General features: G+C 52.1%; 2 protein-coding genes across 2 annotated transcripts; one reads left to right on the plus strand and one right to left on the minus strand.

The window, feature by feature from the left end:
• Nucleotides 1-6,066: 6,066 nt before the first annotated feature.
• On the minus strand, nt 6,067-8,084 carry LOC114793141 (aristaless-related homeobox protein-like). Its single transcript, XM_028984860.1, has 5 exons — nt 7,818-8,084; nt 7,483-7,684; nt 7,194-7,239; nt 6,788-7,026; nt 6,067-6,665 (listed from the first exon to the last, which is right to left on the minus strand). The coding sequence occupies exons 1-5, from the start codon at nt 7,999-8,001 to the stop codon at nt 6,527-6,529; spliced, it is 810 nt and encodes a 269-aa protein (XP_028840693.1). The 5' UTR covers nt 8,002-8,084; the 3' UTR covers nt 6,067-6,526.
• Nucleotides 8,085-8,475: 391 nt separating this feature from the next.
• On the plus strand, nt 8,476-11,309 carry spag16 (sperm associated antigen 16). The gene has a single exon (XM_028984855.1). The coding sequence runs from the start codon at nt 8,942-8,944 to the stop codon at nt 10,856-10,858; it is 1,917 nt and encodes a 638-aa protein (XP_028840688.1). The 5' UTR covers nt 8,476-8,941; the 3' UTR covers nt 10,859-11,309.
• Nucleotides 11,310-11,490: the final 181 nt, after the last annotated feature.

The following is an 11,490-nucleotide window of genomic DNA, read 5'->3' on the forward strand; positions in this document are numbered from 1 at the left end:
TTCGGATGCTTGCTAATGCCGTGTCGAGTGTTTCCTGGGATTATGGGGAAGACAGCTGAACCCCCGGCCTTATATTAATAGAGGACTTGTGTTGTAAGGGATGCATGTATCAGACGGGACGTGCCATGCAGCTAAGCCCCTGGTCTATTATTTAACCCCCTGGAATGCTATTGGTTACTGTGGCTTATACTGGTTTCCAACCGTTTTCTTTTTGCAAACCAACACTTTAGAAGATAAAATCTGTTTCTTTTTTTTTTGCTACAGCAGCATCAGAGCCGTCAGCTTTTTTTAAAGTAAAGACCGTTGGAGGTTGGTTGTGTTGAAAGATGACCTTTAACACGAGCCACAGCGATTGGGAAGTCTGCGGCGTCTCATTTAATAGTGAGGGTGGCGTGATGACAGGAAATCAAAACAAGGCGGCCCACCGCTCCCGAGCGGGGAATCAAGTTTCACGCCGGGAAGATGGGTGGTGGAGGTCTGGGTGGTGCCTGTTTGGTGCCTAAAATTGTAAAAGTTCTGTGAGGGACACAGTTTGTTCAATTTGTATGAGATCTATTGCAGTGTCATGAGGGGACATTCTGGGTTCCTGTGATGTCACAGTTAGGGGATTGTGGCTGATAAATCTTCGTACAGATATGAAGATATATCATCATAATTGATCAAAAATTAGGCTTCTGTGACTAATGACCACACGGAAACTTCAGCATGAGAAGCTTTACCTTTAAACAGCTGCAAAAGCCATGTTGTAGCAGACACATTTACATTTTTACATTCACGGCATTTACCAGACGCCCTTATCCAGAGCGACTTACAATCAGTAGTTACAGGGACAGTCCCCCCCTGGAGACACTCAGGGTTAAGTGTCTTGCTCAGGGACACAATGGTAGTAAGTGGGATTTGAACCCGGGCCTTCTGGTTCACAGGCGAGTGTGTTACCCACTAGGCTACTACCAATTTCCGTACTTCAGTTCTCTAGCTGAGTTAAATTGTTCCCTCGGAATCCAGCATTAGTGATGAATGCCAAACTCTCAGGAGTCCAAGCCCGTGGCTGCGCGGCCCGGTCAGAATGAACATCTGGCTGCTGGCCCGCCGTGGCTCGGCCGACGCTCGGGGCAGCTGCCGGCCGCATTATCTCAATTACCTGCCAGCGCTGCGGCGCGCTGCATTTAGCCCCAGACAGCGGAGGGGCCGCTGCCGCCTTCTGGGAAAGCATTCGCTAAATGAACTGGTGGCTGGTCGGCATCTTGGCAGGTGGCTGACGGGCCGGGAGCACCTGTGTTCTGTTCGGGGGGGGGGCGCCGGAATTCCTTCTGGGAATGATCGGGTCTTCCCCAGAACTGCATCAACCCCCTGTGACATGGCCTAATTCACCAGGCTACAGGTTTCAGTTACGGCATCATTTAACTCGGCGGGTTTATTTTAAGGAGGGACGTCATTACTGACAATGTGCTGCTTTCTAGTGTTTTTTTTTTTTTTTTCGATTGGTGTGAACATCTAGTTCATGTGGTAGTCCTGCAAAACCCCAAACCATAGAAAACCTGACCTATTAAGCATACTTTGTGGGTCACTTTTGCTCTTTTTGGGGTCACTTGCCTCCTTAGATCGGCTGTGTGAATGGAATGGCTCTGTCCTGATGGGATTTCCAGGATGACGATGCCTCATACTGGACCCCTCCTGGGTCACTGATGGACTGGTAGGTAAGACCTTTTTGAAGAATGGGGTTCATGCTTCCCGTTCAGAACATGGAGAACATGGGACCAGGAGAACTGAATCTCATCATAGTATAGCATAATAACATACTGAGACACATCCTAATGGAACACATTGCTATGTGGTCAAGTGGTCTTGTGACCTTTCTGACCTTTGTATTGTTGGCCAGACTCCCCAGAGTTATATTAGCCCGATAACCTGTTTATCTGTCAGACATTCTGCAGTTGTAACTCATCCTGGACATTAACCTGAGAGGTGGCTGTTTGGGTGGAAATGGAGAACGTTTCCCAACACGTTCCTGCCACCTTGTTCTCGCCTAGACTCCGGGAGGATGCGATCCCAGTTGTTCAGAACTGCAAAACGTGTCCTTTGGGTTTCCAGGAAGAACACGTAATGGTGCGTGAAATACATATGCGAGCACCTTTTAGCTCCATCTGTCCGTCGCATCCAGTGGATGATCCTGGAAAATAGTTTGTACGTTGGGGCATGTGTTCTTAGAAGCCTCTCCAGTGATGGAATTGCTGAAGCATGGAGTGTGTCTTTCTTCCATGAACGAATGGAAACCCCTGGCAGAGCAGTGAGCAGAGACCGGCTCTGAGAATGGACGTGATGGATCAGCACGCCTCACGTCAGTTCAAGTGACTGCCATTGTAAGCTTTTTTAATGTAGCTTTTTAATGAAATGCTATACGTGAATGTGATTACATATTACACGCCAATGTCAGCAGGTCTGAAAATACATTAAAATGAGGGATTTCGTGTTTTTAAATGTTCAGTGACACCATACCATAGGCAGTGGTGGCCTAGCGGTTAAGGAAGAGGCCCCGTAATCAGAAGGTTGCCGGTTCGAATCCCGATCTGCCAAGGTGTCACTGAGCAAAGCACCGTCCCCACACACTGCTCCCCGGGCGCCTGTCATGGCTGCCCACTGCTCACTCAGGGTGATGGGTTAAATGCACAGGACAAATTTCACTGTGTGCACTGTGTGCTGTGCTGCTGTGTATCACATGTGACAATCACTTCACTTACTTACTTACCAGGAGAACATGGGCAGACCTGTGCAATCCATCCTATTTGAAAATTAACTGGCAATATTACAATTAGAAGAATATGAAAAGATTTGGAATGTTTCTGGATTTGCGTTGGTGTTGGAGCTGGACCCCTGTCACGTGGGGGCGTGGGGTGTTGATTTACGGCGGCGGCGCGGCTAGAACGCCGGTGCAGGCACTGAAGCGCTGTTGGGTGGCGTCATTAAAATGAAAGAGGGATTTCCAGGGATTTGTGGGCGCGCAGAATGTTTAGGGTTCCATTACCACATTGCTCAAGCATGCCGTGGCGTCCATGTGTCATGGAGGCCGTGGTGGGGTCCGAGGGGAAGGAGGGTGCCCAACTGTCCTGTAACTCTGCGCAAAACAAGCGAAGTCCGCGTGCACGGAGGAAAGGAGCACGGCGGTGCCGACACTCGCCATGCTGATTGGCCGTGGCGGCATCTGTCGCCATGTGCGTGAAGCTTAGACCCGTCACCCATGGGGAGTATTCCTAGGCCATGGTCAACCTGATTGTCTTTCAGCATTCCAAAGCGACCCCTCTGTTTCCAGTCCTTCAGCTGCCCGTCCTGCCAAATGCACACGGGTCAGAGGTTAATGAGCCACGAGCCTGACGCCACACGGCAAACAAAGCCACAAAACCTCATTAGAGCGGGTCGGCAGGCCTTCCTCTCCTTGTTCATCACAGGAGAGGAGCTGTGGCATCAGTCATCGTGTCCTCTTCAGTATTCCTGCAGAAATCACGCTACGAAAGCGGCCATTACTGACAGACCGAGACAGACTGGCTCGCAGGACAACACGTAAATGGGAGGTTATGGTTGTAAATTAAATTAATGAATTTGCCCAGGAAGGTAAAAACGGCTCATTAATCACATGTGCCGACAGCCTGTAAGGCTAACAAGCACGTAGCATGCTCCGTTACACTGAGCTAACGTGCTAGCACAGCAACATATTAAACAGGCCCGGGCGGGGGGGCGCTCAGAAACCGGGATCCAACAGTCATACCAGTATATTTTAATATATTCCTGTGATTAATGTCCCTCTGAAATAGCATTAGCGTGTCCTTGGCCTACGTACCAAAAGAAATGGGAGTGTGTGTGTGTGTGTGTGTGTGTGTGTGTGTGTGTGTGTGTGAGGGAGCGAGAAACACACAGGGGATGACAGGGTTCTGCATCTCAGTTTGAATGCCTTAGATTAGTGCTATTATTTCAGATCCCCGTCATCCACCTGTCCAGATCCCTCAATACCAACGGTTCAAACACACACACACACACACACACACATTCGTATGTTTACACAACACACGTCATAACATCATATGATCCTCTGGTCATCAGCACCCCAGCGACGTTGTCACGGGTCACCACGGCAAATGCAGGGCGCACAGCAGCAGTACTGTGGTTGCCTGCCGATATTCTCCGTGGAATTGTGATGTGAAACGCAGCCTTTAAGAAAGCGAGGTCTCTGGGCCTTTATCATCACTGTCACTGCAAATGAGTCACCTTCCATCCCAACCTGGGAATTTATATTACCAGTAATTGCTCAAACCACTGGTAATTATCATTAATTTTTCAACCCAAAATGAGGGACACCCTAACTCCTGCCTTTAATATATATAATCTGAAGGCATCTGAAGGCAGTGTGTGTTTGTTCCCCGACTGACGCCACAGAGCCAAGATCAAACCGTTTCACCGGTTCTTCTCCATGGAGGCTAATGGCATGCTGTAGTATGCTGGGTGGGGGGAGATGGAACAACAGAAATCACTGCAGCTGATTGGTTAGATCGTCTCTATGTAATTGACTGGCGTACTTGGGTAATTGTTTTTTCCCCCACTTTTCTCGTCCCAGTCGGCCACGTCAGCATCTGCTCTGTACGTAAACAGGAGTGAAAGTAACACGCACATGACTGGAGACATTTACATTTACGGCATTTACCAGACGCCCTTATCCAGAGCGACTTACAGTCAGTAGTTACAGGGACAGTCCCCCCCTGGAGACACTCAGGGTTAAGTGTCTTGCTCAGGGACTCGATGGTAGTAAGTGGGATTTGAACCTGGGTCTTCTGGCTCATAGGCGAGTGTGTTACCCGCTAGGCTACTACCACCCTGACCCAGTGATCGATTGGGAATCGTAAATTGTTACGTCATTTGTGTTTTTAAACTGCACTTCTGTCTTACTCATGATGCCACCGCTTTTTCTCAGTCAAACGGAGACACCGGGTGACCGTGAAATCAATATGATACGTTTTCCGATGCTGGCCACAGATTTTACTTCCGAAATGTATTTTTTTTTAAATTGTGTTAAATTGACCAGTGTGGGACGGTCCGTACGGCGTAATAACCTTGAAGTGTGCCGTTTCTCACGTAATCGGCCAAAGTAATCCCATTGTGGTGCGGGCGGAACCACAAATTCCCTCCACATGCTTAAACGCCGCCTGCTTTCGGACCTTCGTCGTGGTTTCTCCTGGACGACTTCTCTGTGCTGCTCGCCTTCAGGCAAGATGGTGCTGTTTTATACAGATGAATACATGAAATAGCAGATAATGAAGAGGACCAGAACGTGGGATGGACGTTTCCAACCCAGATCCCACACTGTGTTTATTAATGAGACGTTTATCGGCTGCCTGTGGCTGCGTGGAACCTGGTAGAACCATGTCTGGTCCTGGGGAAGGGGCTTTACCCGAAGGCCTGATCAGGAGAAAATCCAGATGTTCTGACGGTTCCGCTGATCGCAGTCACTTTTCTCCTGCTGGGACGGGAAGCGCGGGAAGGCCACCCGCCCCGCCCACTAAGGAATTTACACACCTTTTAGAATATTGTTTTAACACAATTATTAATATAGTTGCAGTTGCAGTGGATTCGATTTATATGAAAGTAAACAAAGAGTTTTAATTCTAGAAAGCGGATTTGAGCAGCCCGCCGGAGCGGACCGCTTCCCGCCACCTTCTTTTAACGTGGCGGGAAGCCGAAATAAAAAAAAAGGGGGGTTAATAAAGAGAAGAGGAATTGTCCCGAAATTTTCCGAACGAAGCCAAACGAAAGGAGCGACATCCGAATCGGAATCTCGCTCCATACCAATTCGTAAAAAAATATGTTTTACAAAACCTTTCCACGGTTTTGAAATAATTATTTAGCTTCGTGTGAGCCTCCAATGCATTAATTATTATTTTTTAAATACTATTAATGTTTTTAAATGATTTAAACAAATATATCGGACTGGTTTTCGGTGTTCGCTAGTCTGCAGTAACCCGTTATTTATCGGCGCTTATTAAAATGATTTTTAAGACGAAAAGATGATTTTTAAAAACCACATTACCTGCCACTTACCTTTATTATAAGCGTATCAAACGCTTCAAACGTTTTAACTGAGCAACACAGTTTTTTTTATATTCCTCTGTCCTGTATAAAATATTTCACGTTCATGTAAAATATTAAAAGCCACGTGTCATTGTAGTGTGTATTCCCATCGTTTGTCACATACACAGTTTTTAATGAATCTATTATTCCTACATGTCGCGTCTGACGTATTTTCCTGTTTTCATTTTCTCCATCTTCTACAACATGTTAAAGAATAAAAAGACATTCATCAGACATTCATCAGACTATCGTCAGTGGTCGGGTCCTTCTGAGATTATAATCCATCCGTGGGCGGGGCTCTGTTCTGGGGGTCGTATAATCTGGGCGGGGCGCTGCTCCTGGGGCGTGTCAAATGGGCCGAAGCGCTTAGCTGGGCGGAGCACTGGTCCGGGGGCGTGTCAGCTGGGACGAGCGCTCAGCTGGGCGGGGCTCTGCTCCGGGGGCGTGTCAGCTGGGCCGAGTGCTCCTTGGCCCGGAGCCGCAGCGCCGCGATGCTGGAGGCCCGGAGGTCGGCGGGAGGAGAGCCGGAGGGGGAGATGGAGGCGGCCAGGAGCCTGGGGAGGAACGAGCATGCGCACTTCAGATGGAGGGACAAGGAGGGACAAGGAGGGACAAGGAGGGACAAGGAGGGACAAGGAGGGACAAGGAGGGAGCAGCGTGTTCTGCCGGGACTCACCGTCCGAAGGTCGGAGCCAGGAAGGCGGGGTGTCTGCACATGGCCGCTCCCAGGAAGCAGCCCAGGCTGATGGAGCCGGGCTCCGGGGGGTAGGAGGGGAACGGAGTCCCGGCCAGGTAGTGGCTCGCGGGGTGCAACGCAGCAAGGCCTGCTGGGAAAGTCAGGCCCAGGTGATCATGACACTGGGCTCCGCTCTTCTCCAGCTTGCGCCATTTTGCTCGTCTGTTCTGGAACCAGACCTCCAACAGTAGAAGAAACGAGGACTTTCTTTATTTGTTCTTTAATAAGCAGCAGTAATACCGGGCTTTGATGTATTACGTAATAAAATATAAAGTAAAATATAAAATATAATAGGCAAAAAAATATATAAAGTAATACATTTGGCCAAAAAATGATGACCTCTGACCTGCACTCGAGCCTCTGTCAGGTCCAGCCTCATCGCCAGTTCCTCCCTAAAAAAAACCGAACAAAGCGACTTCATTTGTGGCTAATTTAAATACATTTACCAGACGCCCTTATCTAGAGCGATTTACAATTAGTAGTTACAGGGACAGTCCCCCCCTGGAGACACTCAGGGTTAAGCGTCTTGCTCAGGGACACCATGGTAGTAAGTGGGGTTCGAACCTGGGTCTTTTGGTTCACAGGCGAGTACCCCACTAGGCTTCTACCACCCCATAAAAATGTAGAATCTGTACCTGGTCTGCACGTCCGGGTAGTGCGTCTTCTGGAACGTTCTCTCCAGCCCGTCCAGCTGCTGGCTGGTGAAGGTGGTCCGGTAGCGCCTCTGCTTGCGCTTCGCGGCCCCGTCCTCCGCGTCGCTTCCCGCGGACGAGCACGGCGCGTCGTCCGCCGTGGCCGCGGGTCCGAGCTTCTCCTCCGCGCCAGCCGGCCGCCCGCCTTCAAGAATCCACACCGAGAACAAACCAACCCGGCAGGGCAAATACATTCACTGTCATTTAAATATAGATCAGAAATAATAGAAATAAAAAGTGTTCCTTTTTCTCGAAAGTGACATTTCCAGCCGCCCTACCTCCTGCAGCCCCGCGCACCAGGCGACCCAGGATGCTGTCGATGCAGTAGGGGGACAGCAGGGGGACCGGGACAGGTCCGTCCTCACCCGCGTCCTTCCCCGCGCTGCTCATCCCGCCGCACTTACACCAACAGCCTGGAGTCTGGAGGACCTGGCGCCAACGAGCGCTTCCACTGCGCCACATCCCACCTCCCCACACGCACACACACACACATACACTCACACACACACTCACTTACACACACATTCAAACACTCTTATACACACACACACTCACTTACACACACATTCAAACACTCTTACACACACATACACTCACACACACACTCACTTACACACACATTCAAACACTCTTATACACACACACTCACTTACACACACATTCAAACACTCTTACACACACATACACTCACACACACACTCACTTACACACACATTCAAACACTCTTACACACACATACACTCACACTTACACACACTCACCTACACACTCACTTACACACACATTTAAACACTCTTACACACACACACACTCACACACGCACACACACTCACTCACTTACACACACACATACACACCTTCACACATTTACACACCCACCCTCACACTCACTAACACACACACTCAAACACACTTATCTACATCAACACACACTGACTTACACACACACACACACACACACACAAATCTACATCTACACGCACACACACACACATTTCTTCGTCTACACACACACTCACTTACACACACCCGAACGCTCCACGTGCTCACACATCTCTCTCACCTGACGTGTGCACAACCGCTGCGGAGAAAATGTGCGTGCAGCTCAATATCCAACCTCAAACATGTACTCACACCACAACTTTTAAATCATTTTATTCGTTTTCTGCTGCCGTGACGAACGAAAACACATTAAATTGGATCATAAAACCCCAACAAGAAAAAAAAAGAAAACAAGAGTAGTATTTCTTTACTAGAATACTGTTCCTGTCTGCTTGATTTCAGTTATAACATTACAGATGTACACTGTACACGGATAGGACGTTTGTACCAATAAAAACCGGATAAACGTGCGCATGCGCAGCGCGCCGTGCGCCACCATGGCAACCAGTAAACAGGCGACATGGCGGCGGACGGCCCGTGTTTCCTGGAGAGGGTCTCCCTCACCGACTCCGACTCCGACGACGGCTTCCAGTACGAGGAGGTGTCCGCCGAGGATGACGTCAGCGCGTCCGCGGGGGACGAGGACCTGCACGCGGCTTTGGACGCGCTCGAGCGCCGCGCCGACGGGGACGCGCGGGCACGCGCCTCGCCACGCCCACCCCCTCCCCACGCGCCCGAGCCCATCGACGACTTCCTCCGCAACTTCCTGGTCCGGACGGGCCTGGCCAGGACGCTGGACTGCTTCCAGACCGAGTGGTTCGAGCTGCAGCGGAAGGGCCTGCTGCCGGAGCGTCCAACCGCCTGCGTCCCCGACGCCTACGTCCACAACCGGCTGCTGGAGGTCCAGCTGCGGCGGGCGGAGAAGGAGCGGGACGCCTACAAGCAGGCGGCTCTCAGAGCGGGCGAGCTGGTGCTGAAGCTGCAGAAGGAGCGCGACTTCCACCGCCTGCAGCACCGGCGCGCCGCGCAGGAGAAGAGCCGGCTGGCGGAGGACGTCCGGAGGCTGAAGGAGCGGCACGCCGCGTGCGGGCCGGCGCTCCGGCAGCTGGCGGAGAAGCACCGGGCCTCCCTGAGGCAGAAGGCGCTGGTCGGCCTGGAGCGGGACCGGGCCCTGAACCGCGCCGCGCGGGCCGAGAGTCCGGACCGCGGAGACGCAGTCGGCCCCGGCAAGGAACCCGGCAAGGAACCCACCAAGGAACCCGGCAAGGAACCCGCCAAGGAAACCGGCAAGGAACCCGGCAAGGAACCCGGCAAAGAACCCACCAAAGAACCAACCAAGGAACCAACCAAGGAAACCGGCAAGGAACCCGACAAGGAACCCGGCAAAGAACCCGGCAAAGAACCCGGCAAGGAACCCACCAAGGAACCCACCAAGGAACCCGGTAAGAACAAGGCCCTCAGGCATCTGAAAGACTCGGAGTTCCCGGCCTGCAGCCGCACGAAGCCCCTCCCTCCCCGGGTGCAGGTGGGCGGGGCGGCGGCCTTCTCCATCGCCAACTCCCTGCAGGCCCACGGCGCGGCCGTCAGCGGCCTGGCGCTCCACCCGCGCAAGATGGTGGCGGCGTCCTCCGGCGACGACCGGCTGTGGCGCCTGTGGGGCGTGCCGGCGGGAGAGATGGTCCTGACGGGACAGGGACACGCCGACTGGCTGTCCGGCTGCTGCTTCCACCCCGGCGGCGGCGCCCTGGCCACCACCGGCGGCGACGCCACGGTGAAGGTCTGGGACCTCGTCCGCGGCCGCTGCGTCCTCACCTTCGAGGGCCACGCCCACGCCACGTGGGGCTGCTCCTTCCACTCGGGCGGGGACTTCCTGGCGTCCTGCTCCATGGACAACACGGCCAAGGTGTGGGACCTGAACAGCCAGCGCTGCCGCGCCACCCTCCGCGGCCACGCGGACTCCGTCAACAGCGTGGCCTTCCTGCCGTCCTCCAACACCGTCCTCACCTGCTCCGCCGACAAGACCGTGTCCCTGTGGGACGCGCGCGCCGCCCGCTGCGCCCAGACCTTCTACGGCCACCGGCACTCCTGCAACCACGCGGCCTTCAGCGCCCGCGGCGACGTCATCGCATCCTGCGACTCCTACGGCACGGTCATGCTGTGGGACGCCAGGAAGGCGTCCGCCGTGGCGACCGTGGACACCGGGCCACACCCCGGCAACCAGCTGGCCTTCGGCCCGTCGGGCGAGAGCCTGGCGGTGGCCAGCAACGACGGCGCCGTCAAACTGGTGCGGCTGGCGACCCTGCAGGTGTCCAGTCTGCTGGGCCACGAGGACGCCGTGCAAAGCGTCACGTTCGACCACAGAGAGGACTACCTGCTGTCCGGCGGCGCGGACGGCGCCATCATCATCTGGTCCAGAACCGGTCCGGACCTACACTGAGCAAACGGCCGCGCAAATACCGTTCCTTCTTATTCGAATTGTAATAAAACGCTTCCTTTAATGATAATTCGGAAGGATTAATTGTTTACCAATGGTAGGGAGTGACTTTATCGTTTATCAAAAAGCAATAAACCATTTTCTGTTTGAACCTGGCGCCCCCTCGCGGAAATGCGGAGTATTGACGAGTCCTTGTCAAGTCCGGCTTCGCTTTTTTTATGACCCACAAACAGAGAAACGCACACGTCCGGATGAGAAATGTATAATCTACACGCCTCATACCTAAAAATGAATAAACATCACGTAGACGTGAGGCTGACGCATCCATGAGGGACGGGGAGAAAATGAACAATCTCATCTTTCAACTTGACGAACCTCCTTGTCTCCAGGGGACTTGATAATAACAGGACATAAATATGCAGTGATGACAAGGGACAGGATTTGAGTGAGATGGGGCAGGGTTGAGAATCCAGGTTCTGTCCCTAGAAAAAAAAGAGACAATGTCTTTTATACAACAATATAAGTCATTATATAATATAAGTCATTAATAAATACAAATTCTGATTTTATTTGTCACATACACAGTCACACACGGTACGATATGCAGTGAAATGCTTGTGCGACTGCTGTTGACC

This window comes from Denticeps clupeoides, chromosome 6, assembly GCF_900700375.1.
Source record: "Denticeps clupeoides chromosome 6, fDenClu1.1, whole genome shotgun sequence".
NCBI lineage: Eukaryota > Metazoa > Chordata > Actinopteri > Clupeiformes > Denticipitidae > Denticeps > Denticeps clupeoides.